At 31.2% G+C, this 24,545-nt stretch overlaps 1 protein-coding gene across 1 annotated transcript; it reads left to right on the plus strand.

The window, feature by feature from the left end:
* The first annotated feature begins 10,915 nt into the window (after positions 1 to 10,915).
* LOC144563107 (RING-H2 finger protein ATL67-like) lies at positions 10,916 to 11,899 on the plus strand. Its single transcript, XM_078312498.1, has one exon. It carries the CDS (start codon positions 11,059 to 11,061, stop codon positions 11,665 to 11,667), a length of 609 nt encoding a protein of 202 aa, XP_078168624.1. The 5' UTR covers positions 10,916 to 11,058; the 3' UTR covers positions 11,668 to 11,899.
* The last annotated feature ends 12,646 nt before the right edge of the window (positions 11,900 to 24,545 follow it).

Below are 24,545 nucleotides of genomic sequence, written 5' to 3' on the forward strand. Positions count from 1 at the left end.
AAGTTCGCATAAAATTTCACATATGCAGCTACATACTGCATATGCAGTATGCGGTAGTTTTCAGCATACTGCATATAAACTGAATATTAAAACACTGTTTCTAGTTGATCTCGAGCGTACGAGTTGTTGGCGTGCTGATCCTAAACCAATCTCAGAGAAATCACGAGCCACGGACATTTTGCCGATTTTTTTAAAAATACTCTCAAAAAAAATGATTTTATTAAAAATAACCAAGTTTTAGTCAGATTTTTAAAAATACCCTGGCCGCAGAAAAAATCTGCGCTCCGGAATTTTTATTCCGGGCCGCAGAAAAAATTTGTGCTCCGGAATTTTTTTTTTTTTTTTTTTTTTTGGAATTTTTATTCCGGAGCGCAGAAAAAATCTGCGCTCCGGAATTTTTTTTTTTTTTTTTTTAGAGTTTGAGTGATGATAACTCACAATCTGTTTGGAGATTTTCAATGAAACTTCACAGTCTTGTTCTACGATGTCAAGACTACATGTCGGTCAATTTTCATAATTTTTGAAGATGTTTTGTTATGTTAACCAGAGGTGCAAGTTTGGACTCAGAAGCACTCTTTCAGCAGTTCGGGCAATTTTTGAGAGATGATATGTCACGATCTGTTTGGAGATTTTGTATGAAACTTCATAGTCTTGTTCTACAATGTCAAGACTACATGTCAGTCAATTTTCATGATTTTTGAAGATGTTTTGTTATGTTAACCAGAGGTGCAAGTTTGGACTCAGAAGCACTCTTTCAGCAGTTCGGGCAATTTTTTGGAGATGATATCTCACAATTTGTTTGGAGATTTTCAATGAAACTTCACAGTCTTGTTGTACGATGTCAAGACTACATGTCGGTCAATTTTCATGATTTTTGAAGATGTTTTGTTATGTTAACCAGATGTGCAAGTTTGGACTCAGAAGCGCTCTTTCAGCAGTTAGATTTTGTATCAAAACTTCACAGTCTTGTTCTACGATGTGAAGACTACATATCAGTCAATTTTCTTGATTTTGACGAATTTATTAGTGCCGGTTTTTATTTTATTTGTTTGTCATATTATTGTTCTTAATTTTATTTTGTTTTTTATAACATAGAACCCAAAGCACAATAAAACATAACGAAAACAATAACTATAAAACTAAACTCAAAGCATGATAAAAAATATAGCTAAACTACACCAAAACAAGAACTATAAAACTAAACTCAAACACAATAAAACATAACGAAACTAAACTACACTAAAACAATAACTATAAAACTAAACTCAAACATAATAAAACATAACTAAACTAAAACTATAAAAAAAAAACTCTCTATCATTGGTACGTCGAAGGGGTGAATCGGATAAGTGCTCTACCCTTGTTCTCCCTACATGTCCGTCCAACTTTGCACCTCTGGTTAATATAACAAAACATCTTCAAAAATCATGAAAATTGACCGACATGTAGTCTTGACATTGTAGAACAAGACTATGAGATTTCATACAAAATCTCCAAACAGATCGTGACATATCATCTCTCAAAAAATTGCCCGAACTGCTGAAAGAGTGCTTCTAAGTCCAAACTTGCACCTCTGGTTAACATAACAAAACATCTTAAAAAATTATGAAAATTGACTGACAAGTAGTCTTGACATCGTACAACAAGACTGTGAAGTTTCATTGAAAATCTCCAAACAAATTGTGAGATATCATCTCTCAAAAATTGCCCGAACTGCTGAAAGAGTGTTTCTGAGTCCAAACTTGCACCTCTGGTTAACATAACAAAACATCTTCAAAAATCATGAAAATTGACCAACATGTATTCTTGACATCGTAGAACAAGACTGTGAAGTTTCATTCAAAATCTCCAAACAGATTGTGAGATATCATCTCCAAAAAATTGCCCGAACTGCTGAAAGAGTGCTTCTGAGTCCAAACTTGCACCTCTGGTTAACATAACAAAACATCTTCAAAAATTATGAAAATTGACCAACATGTAGTATTGACATCATAGAACAAGACTGTGAAGTTTCATTGAAAATCTCCAAACAAATTGTGAGATATCATCACTCAAACTCTAAAAAAAAATCCGTAACGCAGATTTTTTCTGCGCTCCGGAATAAAAATTCCAAAAAAAAAAAAAAAAATTCGGGAGCGCAAATTTTTTCTGCGGCCCGGAATAAAAATTCCGGACCGCAGATTTTTCTGCGGCCAGGGTATTTTTAAAAATCTGACTAAAACTTGGTTATTTTTAATAAAATCATTTTTTTTTAGGGTATTTTTTAAAAAATCGGCATTTTGTGCAACACTAAATTTTACAGTAATTAAAAATACTTTATTCATCTCAGATCGTCGTTCTAACTAGTCAATTGCTAACGGGTTACCCGTGACCCGTTCCGGGTTACCCGTTCCGGGTTACCCGTTACGGGTAACGGGTAGGACGGGTAAAGGGGTACAACGGGTACGGGTAAAACCCGTAACGGGTAGACGGGTAAAACTCCCAAAACATATATCCGGTCCGTTTATTACCCGTACCCGTTGCGGGTTGACGGGTACGGGTCCGGTCCGCCCGGTTTTTTTTTTTTTTTTTCTGTTTTTCTTTCCGTTTTTTTTTCCGTTTTTTTTTTCTGTTTTTCTTTCCGGTTTTTGTCTGTTTTTTTTGTCAGTTTTTTTTTTTTTTTTTTCTGTTTTGTTTTTCCGTTTTTTTTTTTCTGTCTTTGTTTCTGTTTTTTTTTTCTGTTTTGTTTAATATTTTTTTTCTGTTTTTTTTACAGTGTCGTATAAATATTATTACGTGTTTATAATTCAATTTTTATAATATGAATAGTTCGATATCAAATAGAGTATATATATACATGAAATTATCAACTCGCGTCTTTATAATTTATAAATGAATAAAATTTGTACCTTATATATAAAAATTTTAGTTTCATGGCCTCTACAATCGGTGTGAGAGATTTATCGTGAGTTTCTGCTTGTTCCAAATTACGATAAATCTTGGAAATTTGATAGATTTGCCCCAACAACTCAAATGCCGTCGGTGAATACGAGCAGGATAGTTTGACGGTTGCTTCAAAAAAGGTTCCTAGAAATGCTGAAAGCCTTTCTAGTTGGTCCCATTCCCTGCCGGTGGGTTCCAATTGCATTCCCTCAGGGGTGGATCCCCTCAAAAACTCCCCTATGACAGCTTTGTAAGGAAGGCATCGGTTCAACATCCTATAAGTTGAGTTCCAACGGGTATCTATATCCCAAGGTACTTTCAACTTGCTTACTCGATAGGTTACGCACAACTTCGCAAACTCTTGTCTTCTTTCATGGTTTGAAACAATGTGGTTGAGGGCATCCTTAAATTTAATTATCAATAATTTTATGGCTTCTGTTTTAAGTCCCGCCTTCACGACGAGGTTAAGTATATGACAAGCACACTTTTGGTGAAACATTTCACCATTCATAATCGGGTTTAGTGACCGTTTAAAAATTTCAATGGAAGCAATGTTGTTACTAGCATTATCGAAAGATATAGAAAAAACCTTGTTAGCCATATCCCTCTTAAGGTTATACTCTTGTAAAACCTCAATAATAGATTTAAAAATTACATTTGCGGTGTGCGGAGAATCTAACACTCGAAAACTTAATATCCTCTTTTGTAATATCCACTGATCATCGATCCATATGCATACGGTGGTGGTAGTTGATGTGATTCTTGTGGAATGAATATGTTTGGATCATTTGAAGTATAATACGGTGCACCCGTTTGGGGGTTGAGTTGATAATTTGTTTGTAGCATTTGGTCTCTTCTTTGATAATTTTGGGGAGGTTGTGGATAATTAGGTGGCGGCATTTGAGAGGAACTATCAAAATAAGGTTGTGCATAATCTTGTGGATAATTTGTAGTTGGTATTTCGGGGCCAAAAATATCGGCCGACATTCTCGCGATATCTTCTTGCACCGAATCACGATGAGATGACATTTTTAAAAAATGTAAACCTATTCACAAAAATAAGGTTTATTACTTACCATATTCAACAAATAAATCTAACCTAGTTATATAATGAATTTCAAATACAACTTATTTAAAAAAAAAAAACAGAAAAAAAATATAATCTATTTAAAAATAAATATAACATATTCAAAAATAAATACAATTACTTACCATATTCAACAAATAAATCTAACCTAGTTATATAATGAATTTCAAATACAATTTCTTTTAAAAAAAAACCGAAAAAAATAAAATTAAAAAAATCTGGAAAAAACAGAAAAAAAAAACAGAAAAAAATATAATCTATTTAAAAATAAATATAACATATTCAAAAATAAATACAATTACTTACCATATTCAACAAATAAATCTAACCTAGTTATATAATGAATTTCAAATACAACTTATTTAAAAAAAAAACAGAAAAAAAATATAATCTATTTAAAAATAAATATAACATATTCAAAAATAAATACAATTACTTACCATATTCAACAAATAAATCTAACCTAGTTATATAATGAATTTCAAATACAACTTCTTTTAAAAAAAACAGAAAAAAAATATAAACTATTTAAAAATAAATATAACATATTCAAAAATAAATACAATTACTTACCATATTCAACAAATAAATCTAACCTAGTTATATAATGAATTTCAAATACAACTTCTTTTAAAAAAAACCGAAAAAAATAAAATTAAAAAAATCTGGAAAAAACAGAAAAAAATATAATCTATTTAAAAATAAATATAACATATTCAAAAATAAATACAATTACTTACCATATTCAACAAATAAATCTAACCTAGTTATATAATGAATTTCAAATACAACTTATTTAAAAAAAAAACAGAAAAAAAATATAATCTATTTAAAAATAAATATAACATATTCAAAAATAAATACAATTACTTACCATATTCAACAAATAAATCTAACCTAGTTATATAATGAATTTCAAATACAACTTCTTTTAAAAAAAACAGAAAAAAAATATAATCTATTTAAAAATAAATATAACATATTCAAAAATAAATACAATTACTTACCATATTCAACAAATAAATCTAACCTAGTTATATAATGAATTTCAAATACAATTTCTTTTAAAAAAAAACCGAAAAAAATAAAATTAAAAAAATCTGGAAAAAACAGAAAAAAAAAACAGAAAAAAATATAATCTATTTAAAAATAAATATAACATATTCAAAAATAAATACAATTACTTACCATATTCAACAAATAAATCTAACCTAGTTATATAATGAATTTCAAATACAACTTCTTTTAAAAAAAAACAGAAAACAAATATAATCTATTTAAAAATAAATATAACATATTCAAAAATAAATACAATTACTTACCATATTCAACAAATAAATCTAACCTAGTTATATAATGAATTTCAAATACAATTTCTTTTAAAAAAAAACCGAAAAAAATAAAATTAAAAAAATCTGGAAAAAACAGAAAAAAAAACAGAAAAAAATATAATCTATTTAAAAATAAATATAACATATTCAAAAATAAATACAATTACTTACCATATTCAACAAATAAATCTAACCTAGTTATATAATGAATTTCAAATACAACTTATTTAAAAAAAAAACAGAAAAAAAATATAATCTATTTAAAAATAAATATAACATATTCAAAAATAAATACAATTACTTACCATATTCAACAAATAAATCTAACCTAGTTATATAATGAATTTCAAATACAACTTCTTTTAAAAAAAAACAGAAAAAAAATATAATCTATTTAAAAATAAATATAACATATTCAAAAATAAATACAATTACTTACCATATTCAACAAATAAATCTAACCTAGTTATATAATGAATTTCAAATACAATTTCTTTTAAAAAAAAACCGAAAAAAATAAAATTAAAAAAATCTGGAAAAAACAGAAAAAAAAACAGAAAAAAATATAATCTATTTAAAAATAAATATAACATATTCAAAAATAAATACAATTACTTACCATATTCAACAAATAAATCTAACCTAGTTATATAATGAATTTCAAATACAACTTCTTTTAAAAAAAAACAGAAAAAAAATATAATCTATTTAAAAATAAATATAACATATTCAAAAATAAATACAATTACTTACCATATTCAACAAATAAATCTAACCTAGTTATATAATGAATTTCAAATACAACTTCTTTTAAAAAAAACAGAAAAAAATAAAATTAAAAAAATCCGGAAAAAACAGAAAAAAAAGGAATTTGAAAAAACAAAAATAAAATCTAATCTATTTTAAAAAAAATCTAACATATTCAAAAATAAATACAATTACTTAACATATTCAAAAAATATAACTTATTCAAAATAAATCTATCATTTTCAAAAATAAATCTAACATATTCAAAATATTTCACATATTCACAAAAATGAATCTAACATATTTTTTTAACCTATAAAAAATAAATCCAAATTTCAAAAATAAAATCTAACATATTCAAAATAAATCTAATTATTTCACAAGTTCACATAATCACATCTAATAAATCTAACATAAATTAAATAAATGTAACAAATCTAACATAAACTAAATCTAACATTCAATTTAAATTATACATTTATCTACAACAATAAATCTAATATGAAATTTTAAATTACTCTACAAAAATCAATTAATCTAACATAAAATAAATCTAACATATTCAAAATATTTCACATATTCACAAAAATGAATCTAACATATTTTTTTAACCTATTAAAAATAAATCCGAATTTCAAAAATAAAATCTAACATATTCAAAATAAATCTAATTATTTCACAAGTTCACATAATCACATCTAATAAATCTAACATAAATTAAATAAATGTAACATTCAATAAATCTAACAAATCTAACATAAATTAAATAAATGTAACAAATCTAACATAAACTAAATCTAACATTCAATTTAAATTATACATTTATCTACAACAATAAATTACTCTACAAAAATTAATTAATCTAATATGAAATTTTAAATTACTCTACAAAAATAAATTAATCTAACATAAAATAAATCTAACCTTTAAATTTCGCGGAGAAATCTTGCGGGAGGTGCACAACTTTGTAATTTCGATACCTTCGTAATTTCGTCACGGGTTTAGCAAACCTCTAATTCCGTTTGCGTATTTGTAAAATGAATTAAATTACAACCATATGTTTTTCAAACAATAAATTTAAAAATTTAGAATAATGAAAAATGAGAATTTGAGATTGAGTTTGAGAGATTGAAAATTTGAGTGTGGAGAGGAAGAGGATTAGAGGGGTGTATTTAAAGAAAAAAATTGGAGAGGGAATAAAATTTGAAATTAAAAAAAAAAAAAAAAAAAAAAAAAAACCACCGGTTGAGGTGACCCGGGTGGGTCCGGCCGGGTTTGATTTGACCTGGCCCGGGCCCCGTCTTGAACCGGCGGAAAATTCAAAAAAATTTGAATTTTGCGGTACGGATCGGGTACGGGTAACGGATAACGGGTACGGGTAACGGGTACGGGCAACCGGGTAAAGGGATACGGGTACGGGTAAAGGGGTACGGGTAGGCGGGTATAGGGGTACGGGTAGGCGGGTACGGGTTGGCGGGTAGACGGGTACGGGTACAATGGGTTTATTTCAAAATAGAGGTGTCCGGTCCGTTTATTACCCGTACCCATCTACCCGTCTACCCGTTTGTACCCGGGCAACGGGTACGGGTACCACGGGTAACGGGTACGGGCCGGGCAAAACGGGCTCAACCCGTTAGGGGTTTAGCAAACCTCTAGTTCTAACCACAACCACGTACTTCCACTTTCCACCATCATTTTGTCTTATTAAATAAACTACAAAAAAAATATTAAAAGTTACCAACACGTGTATTTTCATATGTTCTCAATACATCCATACAATACAAAATTTCTCGCAAATTTCCACAATAGTTCCTCAAAGTATTTAAAAAGTTTTTTTTTAATATTAATTAAATAGTTAGATAGCTTGATTTTAAATCTTTACTTTAAAAAACAAGAATAACATCCAAATAGGGATCAAATCTTTGCACGAAATAAATAAAAAAAATTCGTGAAAAATGAGTAAACGGCTCGAATAACATTTGTCCTTAATGGTAACAATAAATTCAAATTCTGATCCAAGCATCCAAAGTTCTGTATAAGCACATAATTACAAAAAAATTATCTGTATGTAATTAGCTTAATAATGATGTTTTTTGTTAAATAATGATTCTGTCGACTTGGATCATCTGACTAAAGTCTAAATGAAAGTTACTTAACAATTATTTAATTTTACAGTATTACTAATTATAAAAATTCAAGTTCAAATTTGAAATTTAATATTATGTGCAAGATTTATATAGTGCACACAGTATGTGTACAAAAAATGATAAAATGGGATATATGTTTTACCGTTTATCAAAATATTTAAAATTAATGGATTTTAAGTTATTAACACAGCACCGAACAATGCTCAAATAGCTAGAAATTTAATTGATACTCTATATACATATGAAGCAACATTAAATTTATATTTTTCATCTTATTTAAATTAACTTGACAAAATTATAAATAAGTGATTGTCAAGTGACCCATCGTCTATTTTAAACTGTGAATTATTTGTAAGGTAAATTTTGTTAGTTTATTATTTGACCTTAATGGCTACGTGGCTTCCATAATAGTGCTAACTATATTTTAATTTTGCAGAATATATTTATTTATCTGATGTCTCATCGGACTATGATTGGCAGGCATCTTGTTGCTTCTGTTAATATCACCAACATTAATGAGTGAATTATTCCTCCTTGAGAAAATATTAAAATAATGATGGTCGGCTCAGAGGTAGGTAGATTAGTAGATGCCATGAAGTTGCAAGTGCTTTATGTCACCTCACTGTTTGAGTTTCAATCTGGTATGGTCATTAAATATTAGCACGAATCTTAAAAAGATCACGTGCATTACAAATTTGGACCGAATTAATGGGAATTCTAATCAGATAATGAGGTAGTGCAGAGGATCAAAACAACTCGAAACGGAGACGACCAGTGTTATCAGAACCGGACCGGACCGGTGATTTAACCGGAAAAAACCGGAACCGGTCACTAGTCTGGTTTGGTTCACTTGAAGAACCGCTTATGCTATTGGACCGATCAAAACCGGTTAAATCAGCCGATTTTACTAAAAAACCGTTGAACCATTTCGAGTACGAACCCGGTTTAGTACAGATTTATTTAAATTTTCAGATTTAGAGTGGTATTAGTGGAAGAACGGAGATCAGAATCAGAAAGAAGAAGGAGAAACGGGGAAAAGAAGAAGGGGAATATGAGTTGTGGGACCCATGACTTTAAAGGTCAAGCAAGATATCTCATAAGGCCCAATTAGACTATGAGAAAAGTGAGTCCATTAATTTACCCTTTTAAAACTTTAATAGCAAATCTATCGTGGTGGATGGATGAGTAAATAATTAATTTTCATAATATATATATACAACAAAAATAAAATCTTATTTTCATATTAAGTATGAGTTTCTTATTAATTGCAAAAAAAATAGTGTACTTTCTCAAATGTTTATTTTTAACATGTAACGTTTAATTTTTTTTGTAAAATAATATTTACAATTTAACTATATTAGAGTTTCTATTTGATTTTAAGTTTATGTTATTGTGTTGTATTTAAAATTGAATTGTATGAATATAGTATTGGATTTAAATATTATGCTGACAAGATCAGATATGAAATTGACATACTAGTGTGTGCCAATCAATATAAAAAATTTAAAAAAAGTTGTTCTAATGATTTATATAGTAAATTATATAAAAAAAAAAAACACCGGTGTACACTAATTTAAATTGATAAAAAATATAAATAGTATCATTTGGATTATTTATGTAATGAATTTTGTTAAAATTAAGCTTTATGCACGTAATATATTAACAATTTTAAAAAGTAAGGTAAGAGATAATAATTTAATATCAAGCTCAACAATTTTAAAAAACCAACGGTTCAATTGATTGATCCACCGGTCTGACCAGTAAACCGGTAATCCGAAGCTTTACCGAGTTAATGTTCGGTCCGGTTCTGATAACATTGGAGACGACAGACAAGAAAAGCCGCCCTTTTATCAACACACAACAAAATTTTGTTATTGTGAGAGTATTGATTTTTTTGATAGTTTTATACTATTTTTTTATTTCTCAAATTTCATATATTATATTATATCATACAATTTTTACACTGTGATTCGGATATTTTTATTAAATATTTTTAGCTCCATCTCGACTTACACAGTTGGACATTCTTAGATGTTAAACAAATTAACAAGAAAATCTATTTAAAACTACACGGTTCAGATTACAAATAATCTCCATGAATAAAATCAAAAGGACCAAGCAAGAAGATATTTATTACTAATCACATCCAATCAGATCATTCGATCTGAAGTGAACAATTCAAATTTATCTGAAACTCTCAAATCAATTTACAATAATTTGAGAGGAGCGCATGTGCCTCACCGCGAATTAGAGAGGAACATCATTTTCCGGCTTTATTATTCCCTTATCTGACAGCCTGGCCTTTGTTTATTTTCCCCTCGAGCTCTTGGATTGTAGCGAGTAAAAGAATATTTTAGGTAGAAGCATCTCCGACACTCCGTCAAGGAAAACAAGGTTTGGGACAAACTCTTTGCGGTGTCTTACTTGGGCTGGGCCTGGCCTGGCCTGATCTCACCCGAATCAGTGCTCTTGCTTTTCTTTAACAATTTTAGGGTTTGGACTTAAACAGGCCCAAAATACCGAAAACAAAATTAAAGCCTGTCTTTTCTGTCAGCCGCATTTCAACCAAGCGCCGTCTGATTCCAAACAGCCTACGGCTTCTTACACCCATTCGAAGTTCGGACCCATATGTCAGTGAGCTTCTCCAACACCGCTCTCCAGTCTTCTCTCCAACTCGACCTCATTCATACTATCGGCATTAAATGCGGCCAACAACCTTCCCCCAACTCCGCAGGAAAAATAACACCCCATCTCTACTTCCCCACGCTCTTACTCATCTCCAAGTCTTCCTCACAATGCCCCACTTTTTCTTCGCCTACCCAAAATGTCCACCGCCGCTACTACTTCCCCCGACATCCCCACCACTGCCACCAGTTCGTCCCAATCCTCCTTCCTCTCTGGTTTCGCTTCACTCGACCTTGGCTATTCCATTGCCATTACTGTCGGCCTTCTTCTCCTCATCTCCGCGCTTCTCATATCCTCTTACCTCTGTTACCGCCGTCGCCGCCGAGCCGCCGCCACTGCCACCTCTTCCAATCCTAACCCTGGTTCAACACTCCCTCGCATAATCTTTGTGGCAGAAGATGAATCGGACGAGGAGAACCAGATCTCGAATCACGCTTGTTCTCCAACCGGGTTGGATCCAGCCGCTATTGGATCGTACCCCAAATTTCCGTTCTCAGCTAAAAATGGAGGTGAAACGACATGTTCGATCTGCTTGTGCGAGTATAGAGAGGCTGAGATGCTAAGGATGTTGCCTGATTGTAAGCATTACTTCCATTTGATGTGTATCGATGCGTGGCTGAGATTGAACGCATCTTGTCCCGTTTGTAGAACTTCGCCAATGCCTACCCCGTTGTCTACACCATTGTCTACACCACTTTCTGAGGTAGTGCCGCTCTCTCAGTATGCAGCTGATAGGAGGCGGCGGTGATGGATATCAGATCAGGTTTGAATTTTTTTTGTAGTTGGGGGTTATGTTTGTTTGATGTGCTAGTTTTGGAGATCCCGCTGTAGTGCAGGGTAGCTATTAATTTAAACTTTCTGATATCAGGTATTTAATTTTGTTTATACTTTTTAGGTTAAGTGTTTAATTTAGAGTTGTAGCTTATTAAGAATGGTAGTTTGATAGAGATTGATATAAAATTTTGGAGTAATTTGTTCTATGCTCAATTTGGTTAGGTTATGGATATGATGCTTTGATAGTAGACCAGATTGTATATCCTCTCGCATGGATGCATAGTATTGATTTAGATGTGTCTTTACCCTTTGATGTTAAGTTTTAAAGAAAGGTAAATGAAAACCAAGAGAAACCACTCAATTAGCTCAAAACTATTTTCATGATTGTGAAATCAAGCTAGAATGTTTGTTTAAGCATACCAAGCAAGCATGTTCGCATCCGAGATAAAAGTCTTTCACATGCGATATTGTTACAAAGAAACAGATAGTGTGTCCAATCATCAGGTACATACTATGGTAGAAGCCAGTGCCTTCATTAGTAGTTGACCCTAATCAGTTTTGCACTTATCGGACAGAGTACTGATATAATTACAGCTGGGATCCTTGTAACATTTGTTTGCTATACCATGACAGCATGGCAAATGGACATGCCTAGGTTTCTAAATTAATGACGCAATGCCAATTGGTTGGTTGGATCGAGCTGATGGCTTGGCAATGCCAAATTGCTTTGCATGTTTCTTTTATTACATTGATCTGATATGGTCCATAGGGATGTTTAGTATTTTTCATTACAAGTTTACAACTGAGGTTAAAATCTGAGTATCTGGTTGGTTCAGCATTGCCAGGGTCCTTTTGGCGGTTTTGAAGATGAGGACTAATTTGGAAGTTTAGTTTATTTCATGATAATAAAATATCCTAAAATGAGAGCAATGGTTCAGCTAGGGTAAAACCACTGCTTGGTTTTATCCAAGTTTCTGCTGGGTGATTTTGACCAATTTGCAAATTTATTTCTTTCTTTTTTCATTATAAGTATTAAAATGATGGGAAATTGGTTGGGGGGTCAACCCAATACCTCAGAGTTGACGTATTTTCTTTGGTCTGGATTGTAATTGTATTCGGCTAATTTGCAATATTAATGAAAATCATAATCAAAGAAAATTGTGTCAGGTAAGACCTGACCAGTCTGGCAAGGTCAGGGGATAGACCGGGGCCTGATTAATATTATTATTTGTTTTAGTTATAAGTTTGATGACAATCTTGGTAACACTGACTTGCAACAATACACGTTCATTGAATATTTACTTGTAAAATGATGCCGAACCAAAATGGAGCAAGCCTTATTTACGGATTGTTTCTCCCTGAGATCCTCGCAGAATGAGGTTTTGTATAGGGAAGGATGTAGAATATTCAGTGCTGTAGAATATTTTAGGGGACCAAAACTACAAGGATGAATAGGGAAATGTTCTCAAATTTGTGTTGCCGTTAGAATAACATAAATTCTCAGTTCATTGCTGCTAGCCTGCTAGATTATTATTATATCATTGAGCCTTCTAAGAAAAATGGTGTTAATTGAATGAAAAGTCTCGTTCTGCTGGGTCGTGGTGCTAATCGGAACCCTCCTATCTAACATTAGAAACTGTTCGTAAGATATCTCATATTGCTCGTGGTAGAAGCACATGGTGTTTATGCATTTTAAGCCCATGGATCAATCTGTCTAACTGTCGTTGCTGCTCGCTCAGATGTTATTATTTTCTTCGGCAAATCTAACGCACTATATCCAAAGGTCCAATTTAGTTTTTATCATCATATATTCAAAGAAGATAATATGATTGCACCATCCATTCTTTGTTGCATCTAAAGTTAAGGATCGTTGAAAGAACTCGTAAAATCTCCATCTTTTTTCTTTTTCTTTTTATTTTTCTTACCCGAATGTTTTTAATGGTGGGCTGGGCTTATTAATGGGCCTATTTATAGGGTATGGGATAACCCGTTAATACAAAGGAAATGACGGGAAGGCAACAGTTGTTCTACTACCTTGCAAAACAAATATTAGACAATCATGGCGAGTTGGCGACACTGGTTCGGACGAATTCGCATCTTCTGAGATATCTCGTATTTTGCGTGTCTTTTTGGGGAATTTCAACCGTTCAAATGCGTTCTGTCCGAATATCAAAGCTCAAATAATACTGGCCCTGTGCTACCCAGAATAGGCACCGGACACCAGGGACGGACCCATGTGGAACCAAGGGTAGCCGCCCCCTCTAGATTTTGAGTTTTAGTAGTGATTTATCAATTCCGACCGACTTTGCTTTTCTTTGAAAAAATTTTTGTCTCTATCTGGATGTTTAATTTGTCATTCGGGTTAAATATGGGGTTAAAATCAAAATAAATTTATTAACTATGATTGGTAATTAGAATTATAAGTTAGAGGATTAGAAATTACAAGTCAGAGTGTTGAAAAATATAAGTCAAAACATTGTTTTTTTATCATGTATCCAATTAGCTATTTAAACCCGATTCGATAATTTTTTGCCTTCCCTAACAAGAATCCTACATCCCCTGCTGGACATGTCGGTCACGCAAAATATGAGATATCTTAGAGGATACGCACTTGTTGGAACCTTATTGTTACACTAAAACAATTCAACCACATAAACAGTTCAATTCAATACGCCGCTATTGATCTACCTATGCCAAAATGGTCATCATGCAAAATTCATCAATTCTTGTGGAGCAGACGCAATACCTGACTCCACTAACGTGTTTATTCAAAGCTTCTCTCAAAAGCAGTTGATGAACTTGTGAGACAGCGGCAAGAAAACCTTTGTGCCGATGTAGAGGTTGAAGCGTCGGCGCTCTCCTTAGAAATAGGATGAAGCCTTCCAAAGCTACAAGACTGCTCTTGTGAGATTGTGTTCACAATTCCTTAATGATCTCACATCTCTATTCTTTAATGAGGAGAAGTAGAGAAGGTTACAGAATTGACTAGATGACGGTTAGAAAATTCTACAACTTTTTGTATATTCTTGTGCTTTGGAGACCAACCTATTTATAGAGATGTAGAGTCGGCATATTGCCAAACCCTGACCCTAAATCGATTTTCTGGCCACATGACAACTTAAAAAAAACGTGCAACTGCATCAAAATCCATGCAGCAGCTGAAGAATCGGTTTCCTTAATTGCAAATTTCATAATCAGTTCATCAATTATTTAATTTTTGTCTAAATTGTTCTACACATTTGTGGACCACATACTAATAAATATATTGATTGTCTATTTACTTATTTGATCACTTTAATTGACAACCATATATGACAGTAAATAATGCATAATTAGATTATATATATGCTCAATATTGACATTAAATCCAACGATGTTGATAATAAATCCAACAGCACTCGCTTCGAACAGCCTTTTGATCATACTACAAAATTTCAGACCACTTATTCAGTGATAGAATTTTAAAGTTAATTCTTATTGATTTTTTTTTCTAATTGCAACAGCTACCAAGCTCTTCAATTGCTTAACCAATGTTTGATTTGAGACGAATAACTTCTTTATTATACCTGTGTGCCTGACGAAATCATCGTTTTTTGGAAAAATATAAAGCAGTTCTGCGGCTCAAAATTTTTACCGGATTTCGGACTCTGTTGCGTGCTGATTACATTATTAAAAAATACTGTATTTTAAGCCGATTATACTGGATGTAGCATATCAAGCGTCTCATTCTCTCGGTGAAATTTAAAAAGTTACGTTGAAGAAGCTATGACATAAAATGTATAATGTGTGAGTTTAAATTTGAATGCAAGTGATACGGCCTATGTTGAGATAAGACTCGAGGTCCGTAATGGGTTTTATAGCTAGATGTGTATGTGTATGTGGCGTCCTGTTTCGAGAAGACGGTTCGAGTTGTATAAGTTGAGATCAACAACTCGATGATAATTATGAGACACTATAATTCTACCCTGTGTTGTGTCCCGAGTAGTGAAAGTGTCAGTCCCGATTTAATTGAACTATTCACCTTAAATAGCCTCCTTCAGTTCTAACATTCCACGTTGTCAGAACTATCATAGGGGATTGCATGGGAGCGACCAGGTTTGCGTGGAACGCGGTGACACCAACATATACATAATGCGGGGGTCGCATAATTAACGGCGACGTCCGCACAGAGGGCGGTGACTAAGTCACACCCGCCATGTACGGACAACTACTGGAGGTGATCCTAAGCTGACTCTGGGCCATATAACTAGGCTGCTTATATTTATTCCATCACGGACCTTTTGTCCATTTTTGGGTTGACTTCATCAAGGTGGTTTTCAACCTAAATTATTATTTGTGATCTAAGATTGATTTTATAAGAGTCTTGGACACATAACTCTATAAGCAAGTATTTATGATTACAAAGTAAAATTATAATCACTAAGCTATTTGTACATATCCGCAATCTACAAAGGAGGCTGAATCATATAAATATTTAAAACAAAAAACTTAACTAAACTGTAACAGGCACAATTAAAATTTTAAACATCCTTTCCACATTGAATAATTTTTTTTTAAAATTCATATTCTGTTAAGATATATGATTTAAAACAAAATTTTGAAAATTCAAACACGGAAAACGTGTTGCAACTTTTCAACCGATGGCGGAATGATGGGATTCCCTTTCCATATTGTTATCATTATTAATTCCCGTCTCAACAAATAAGGTTAAAATTCAAATCCTATCTCATGAAGTGCAAATTTTGTCCCCCTCTGAAGCTGTCAAGTCAAGTAAATTCCTTTTCTTTAACATTGATTAAGGATTTTCATAACTGGTTTCATGCCAAACCCTACAAGCTATGATTAGACCGCATTAGGGGTTGGTTTGTACTTATTAGGCTTGAACCGTGTCGTGTATTTTGATGACAAAAAAGAGCACAGATTAGGCTCAATTTCTTTGACTTGTTCAAAGAAGATGAAAGGGGCTTTCTTAGTTGAAGAATAATTACCTTGTTTTGTTATTTGGTAATAAATCATGGTGTTTTTGAACCAACTCCACTGCTTGGGTCCTTGTCTTTTCATGCTGACGGCTGCAGAAGGCCGAAATTTTGTTTGGTTTCCACACAAATCTTATGCTTTCGCATGGCGGATACAGTTTTCTCGCTCTGAGTACCACTTCGGTCACTATGAATAATGAAAGAGTAGGATTCAAATGCTTTCATTTTTTGTGCTTTCATGGTGTCTTTATTTTTAAAATTTTAAATAATTCAAATTTTAGATCTTAAAATTCGAAATAAAACCGTTAGATATGAACTACATCATTTTATCTATGCACGTATAAAAAATTATAGCATTTTAACTTTGTTTTGATTGTCATCTTGAGCTTATAAAAATGTATACTAATGTGGATAATTTCTAGACGTTGATTTTTAAACTTATTGATTCACAAAAAAACAAAATTGAAATGTGATCATTTTTTATGAGCACATAAAAAAAATAACGTAGATTACATCTAACGGTTTTATTTTAACGTGTAAGTTTTAAACTTTGAGTTATTTAAGTTTTTAAAAATGGAGGCATGATAGAGGCACAAAAAATGGAGACATTTGAACCCTCCTCATAATGAAATACCATACCTTTTTGTACCTAGCTTAATCACCAGCTCTTTACTGAGTAGTTTAGTATTAGCACAGGTGAATACAAAGTTAAGTGAATGAGATCAATTGATCCTCATTCATTTTCATATTTTATGTAATTATACATGGCTTTTTACGTTGTTCATAGTAAAATATTGTTGATACTATAAAATTGACCCTCATACAAAGTATGAAAATTTTATATGATTGATTCTCGTTCAAGTTTGACCCTCATAGTCTGAAAGTCTGACTCCGCTCTTAAATATTAGCATTTCTAAAATACTTTTGGAACTTAACTCTTACTAAGCTTTGGCTATTTTGTTGCTTATGTGGATGTTATGACTTTATGTTTTGTTAGACAATAGTCATCCAGGGGTCCCTCCTGGTGACTTTGCTCTTTGTAATTATACCAGTTCAGAAATAGAATGGGCTTTATTGTCTCCTTTTTTAAACAATAAAAAAAAGTATGAATAATGAAATTGTGCATCATTGTGAATTTTACGGATGCGAAAACCCAAATTAATGTAAGAAAATTCATGTTCACGAGTATGCACAAGAATTATTATGAAAATACATTGGAATTAACATTTGGTTGTATTATAGAAATAGTCGTGAGAAATTTTAATTTGAGAAAATATTAAATAAATTATTGTCGTTTTCTTTTAGAAAGACTTGTTATTGATATAATTTTTTATTTATAGCTATTACATGTTTTCTAACTTATTCTAAAAATTTATAGTCTAATAACTAAAAATTAACGGATAATAAAATCTTGGAAAATTTATAAAATTATAAAGAGTGAAAGTTACAAGTGACGGTGAAAAAACTAATTTATAATTAAATACAATAAATAATCAAATATAAAGTACTTATTAAAATAATTAAGTTCAATTTCGGACTTTTTTCCTTCATGCATTTGTTCACAGATTTGATTCCCTTGTAATTTGCCTTGATTTTTTTTTTTTTTTTCCATTTGCCAAAAGACGGCTGAACATACTCTGAGATATAAATCTCATACAATCTAAATTTCCACAATTTAAATGGCCATCAAAACTGTGCCTTACGGTTAGTGAGCTTTTAAAAAAACGCTTTGAGACTTTGAAGCGTCTAAAGACAATTACATAGCAACCAAAACATGTAACATTTTGGAGAAAAACACAATAATAACAGTAACAACGACAACAATAATAAAATTAACAATGATAATAACGATGATTGTGATGACGACGACTTATTGAACACTGAAATTTAACCAATCGCAACCGTCTCATGAAGTGCTCCAGTTTGGCCAACCTAAATTTAATTTAAACCATCTGATGCTTTCTCTCAAAGTGATTTCAATCGGATTTCATATTGAAAAAAACTATATGTATCACAAAAATATATATTTATTTTTAATATTAAGACAGATAGTATCAAACCGAATACAAAATAATAAAAATAACATAAAAAATTAATAAATGATTGCAAAATTAAAGTTATTAATTCGGTACATTAAATTTGATATATATGATTCCCGTATTAAGGAACGTTTGTTGGTAAATAAGTTACATAAGTTTCAGTCATATAATGAAATGTAAAAAATAATTAATAATCGATCTGACGATTAAAATTATTTATGACTAAACATATCTTGTAACTTCAAAATGCAAAATACAACTCAAGTTTGAGTGACAAGACTAACTAATCAGATATTTCGTTGTAGTTGAACAAATTAGCAGCATCTATGGACTCTGGATAGTGGAGGTCACTAACTCATTATTTATGTCTTAAAAAGACAAAATCATGCTTCTCATGCTTTGTTCCTTCCTGGTGTAAATTCGCTTCGTAAATAAAACAAACATACAAAGTAGAATTTGATGATAATAGCAAATACCGAACCCTATAGCTGTAGGCCCGGCTTCTGGAACAAATGCTATCATAACGTTAGCATTCGTTGCAGCTCTTTTGCTCAGCTTTGGGCACCCGTCGTCCGGTCCCAATCGTTGCACAGGCAACCAAATAACCAACTCTGTTTTCATTACTTTCTCAACTGGCATCTGAAAAAACAAATGATATTCACAAAACAACAATGAGTAAATTGTCCGAGCCACTTTAATTATGCTCAGAAAATTTTGATTTAAATGATACATGATAGGTTTTTATTAATCGAGTTATTAACTTTTTATATATCAGGTTTAAGAAGGAAAGAAATTTAAACCTCCCAAGTCCCAACACAATTGTATCCCGGGTTAACTTACCTTGCATTATTTTAAAAGAAGTTATTTTTGTTGTATGCTCTGCTTCTCTTATCAGTATTGTAATATGTTTGTACTCGATGTCTAAATTATTCATATCTAAATTAATTAAATTTACTGGTAAATATACGCAGTAATAAATGGATATTATTTTTTATTTTCTAATTAATCATAAACAAATTAAAGTTAAATGCTTGTTCAATAGTTACGACTTCAGTTTTTCTTCTTAACAACGGAAGGCATAAACACTTAAAAAGGTTAAATGTCCACACATATAGATGCAGGTAAGAAATACACATGAGGTGGCATAATTGATTGAGATTATATCTTGAGTGAGTCTATGGTACTATGCATATTACGATTTGTTACCGTATTACGGCTTTATATTTGAGTTTTCAAATTCTAACGGTCGATCTGAACCGTTCATCTTGTTCTCCATATTAATATGTGTTTGGAGACCAAATTTTACATTTTTTGAAATTTTTTTACTATTTTTTGAAATTTATTGAAAATCAATGTTTTTGGATGGTCCAGAGTTTTCAGATCAAGTGATTTTCTAAATATCTAAAAAAATAGTAAAAAATTTTCAAAAAATGTAAAATTTGGCCTCCAAACACATATTAATATGGAGAACAAGATGAACGGTTCGGATCGACCGTTAGGATTTGAAAACTCAAAAATAGAGCCGTAGCACGGTAACAACCCGTGATATGCATATTACCATAGACTCACTCTTATATCTTTATGAAACCTCGGACATTCTAATTTGTATTGGACCAAATTAATTTGTTATCATGTCAAAGTTGTCCATCCGTGTCTAAATTCATACGAATAATTTTAAAAGTAAAAAACGTACAAATAAATCTCAATACAAATAGAACAATTCTGATGTGACATTTCATTCAATTTGATTTGATATCCATCCAACCTCCACCCCTCCATATTATTTTCTACAGGAATGCGTATTTGAATCGATCAAGTCAGATATTAAAACGCAAGATTCCGTTAATTAAAAAAGGCTTTACTTTCAGAATGGAAGGCGTGGTTCGAAATCATTTTTGAAAGAAATGCCAACGGGGAAGAAAGACGATTTGAATAGGGTATGTATACTATTTGGTTTTTACTAACCGGATCAATTCGTTTCACGGTGGCTACCATTTAGAATGGCTCGTGTGTCAATTTATTTTCCTAATTACAAACGTAATTATTAATTTTTTATAATATTTTGTCAAATATGACTGAGCAAATTTTAATTTTTATAATATATATATATTTTTTACTCAAAAAAAATTATACAAAATTAATGTGCAGGGTTCAATATGCCTCCATTTTAATGTCTTTATTATGCTTTTATTTTTTTTAAATCTCGAAAACATAAAATTTAATAATTAAATAGCAAACTAAAACAATCATATATGAATATGATTGATATTATTTTCTTTATGCACATGCTAAATATAATAATATAAACAGATTGATTGTTACTAAGAGTTTACAAAAATATATTTATGTGAATAATTTATAGACATTGACTTTTAAACTCACCGATTAAAATAGTAACATAAATGAAAAGTGACTTTTCATTTATGTTAGAAAATAATATAGGTTATATGTACCGGTTTAATTTTGACATAATTTTTTTAGAACTTTTATTATTAAAAAATAAAATTAAGATACGATGGAGACATTTAAATTCTTCTCAAAACTAATACTTACTCATGAAAGCGCAAAATAACACGACATGTTGTAATTGATGGCCAACTCGAGGGGGGGATGCTAACATCTTTGTTTCCAAGCTTGGATTTGATGAACCCTATTCATGGAAGAATTAAGTTTTGTCCCAAGCGCTTCAGGATATGTTTGGTTGCAAAATAAGAATAGCTATAATGACTCTTTTATCATTTGTTATATTAGAATAATCAAATTCAACTTTTTTGTACATGTGGATATGTTTGGTTTGAATGAGAATAGGCTATTTTTTAGAACAAGCTATTCGAAATAAGTTATTTAGTGTCTGGTTGAACTAGAATACCTTGAATAGGAAACTAAACTTGCTTGTCTTATTACAACAAGCTATTCTTACAAAAAGTTAGAACGAGCTATTATAATAAGACAAACACTAATTTTGTTATTCTAGCTATTCTAAAATTGCAACCAAACATAAGACAAAAGAGTTGAGTTAGCTATTCTAACTATTCAACCCCATCCAAACAAAGAATTTATTTTATAAACCATAATTAATTAAATTAATTTTAGCAAAGCAGCATGATTACTTTTTTTTTACAAAAATCATAAGGACCAAATTGTTGGATAGTGCTTTATTCCCTTGTTGGGAATCCCGTGTCAGACTTGGTATCAAGAATCTATGCTTCGTTCCCAGTTTAGACTTCAGGTGAGAAAAGACTGTAAAACAAAAATTTTACTACTACCTTAAGCTGAGGATTTACTCCCTGATTGATTTCTAATACTAAATTTATTTAACATTTAAAGAAATTAAAACAACATTTGTATCTTGTTCCAAATTCGAATTACAATTAAAGTCTGACTCGTCTCGGAGCACCAGACGTCTGACGCCTTTATAGATTATCCGCCAGGAACAACCAGAGAGTGGATATTTCTTTTTCCAGAAATACTGAACCTGCGATATTCGTAAAAATACTATTCACGACCCATGGACAAATTGATTCACGACAATGCGCAAAACTAGAAATACCTAAACTTTCGCAAAAGCAGTATTCACGACTCCTGCAAAAAGACTATTCACAACTCGCAAGAATACATGTAGATTATGTATATCCAAGCTTCTAAATAGCGTTTATAGCGGTATAGCGGGGAGACAAAAAAAAACTTTAGCGAATAGCGGAGCTATAGCGAAAGCTATTATAAATAGCGTTTTTTTATTTCAAAAATTATATTTTATATTTCTACTAATAGTAAAAATGTCTCATAAAAAAAAATCAAATTAATTAAGAAGTTCTAATATTCATATTAAACCAATACAAAGTTCAAATTGTCATTCAAAATATCTCTAATTAAAAAACTATCGATATATTTTATATTCAAAATATACCACTACCATATATTAATGCATGATACAAAATTTAATTGATATAGCGGTATAGCCCGCACATGTTTCATTGTATTGATATAGCTTAATAAAGTAAAAAAAAAAAAAACCAATCTAGATATTAAGGCCTATTAAAATTCCAAAATCATATTTTCAGAAAAAAAAAAAAATTGCAAAATCATAACCCATGTAGCATAGCGGACCGCTATTGCCGCTATAGCGGTCGTAGGTTGATTAGCGCAGTTTTAGTCCGTAGCTTAGCTTTCTGGGTCCAAAACTGCTATAGTGACGCTATAGCTAGCTATTTAGAAGCTTGTGTATATCTTTCTTTTCTAATCAAAACACTATTAGGGAGAGAAAATACGAAAGAGAGAAAACTGACTTTTAGATCGATTAGGTTCTGATTATCAGCCTCGAATTGGAATATGATTTTCTCTCTCACCCTTCATGCCTTTATATAAGCATTACGGTCAGTTGTCAAATTACCAAAAATACCCCTCATAGGTCGATTTTGGGTGATTTTACCAAAATACCCTTTGGGCCATAAGCCCATAATCCAATTGATTGATTTTGGACTTTAACTTTGAACTTTGACTTTGGGCTTTTAAATTAAATTCTAAATATAATTAAGGCCCAAATTCAAATGGGTTTTAAGCCCAAAATATCAATTCATAATTGATATTTATAATCCATCTAATATCTATATAATTGTTTTGAACAATTATACTTTGACTTTGTGGTAACTTTTATACAATATGTCGTACACGCTTATAAAGTTAATATGTTTAAGCTTGTCATCTATAGGACATTTATATTAATTATATCATTTATAATTAATTATAAACTTCTTATTATTAATTATAACAATTTATAATTAATCATAAGATTCTCTAATTACTTTCCTTTCGGTGTGACCCGATAGGATCTGTTTTATGTTAGTAAATAGAATTAAAATTATTTTTAACTTCTACAAATCATAAGCGGCACCTAGCAGAATGAATTATGACCATCCAATTACACAAATGTATTGTTCGTACAATGATCTTTTACGTCTATTTGACTAATTTTCAAAAACATACAATTATTGAATTTTACGATTTCTTCTACTTTGAGATTATGTAGGTTCAAGAAGAATTGAAATTGCAATGTAGAATACTTGGACTGAAGAAATCATGAAGATATTCGTCAAGAATGTAAATTGTAATATTTAATAATTAGTAAAGCATGTTAGAGGCTGTTTTTACAGAGCCAAACGTTATGTAACGTTTTACTCCTGTCAAAAACACCAAGTAAGAGCTTGATCAAACTCAGTGAAAACATAAAACGTTATAACGTTTTATAAAAATGTTACAACGTTTTAAGAATGTTAAAGGACTACGAAATTCAGTTGTACAAATAGTCTTAAAACGTTATAACATTTTGCAAAACCGTTGTAACATTTTAGGGATGTTAAGGGACAATGAAATCCAGTTGTACAAGAGTCCTAAAACGTTGTAACGTTTTAATTAAATTTGATCTTCAAAAATCATGTTTTTCATAAAGATTTTACAGAGCAAAACATTATGTAACGTTTTATAAACGTTGTAACGTTTTGGAGCATTAAAGCTGAGCTGTCAGTTAATTTGAAAAACCTAAAAATCACAAAAGGAAAACGTTGTAACGTTTTAGCTCAATTAGCTCATTTTTGAGCTGACTCTATAAATAGGTGATTGAGATTTCTTCCCAAATTAACTCAGCCGACCCTAATCTTCTAAAACGCGATTTTCGGAGAGATTAGCCTACTCCATTGTTGTGAGAGCTTCAAACTTCAAAATCTCTCAAACAACCTCAAACACACTTCATTAATCTCAACTTAGATTAGGTTAGAGTGATCCATTGAGTGTTTCTCTTGAGTATCTTGAATTAAGAGACATTGTTCTCATCTCTTTGAGTT

The sequence above is a fragment of the Carex rostrata genome, chromosome 12 (assembly GCF_964058835.1).
Source record: "Carex rostrata chromosome 12, lpCarRost1.2, whole genome shotgun sequence".
NCBI classification, from domain to species: Eukaryota; Viridiplantae; Streptophyta; class Magnoliopsida; order Poales; family Cyperaceae; genus Carex; species Carex rostrata.

Excerpts from the sequence above, each read along its gene's own strand:
- LOC144563107 (XM_078312498.1), top strand. The coding sequence starts at position 11,059 with ATGTCCACCGCCGCTACTACTTCCCCCGACATCCCCACCACTGCCACC.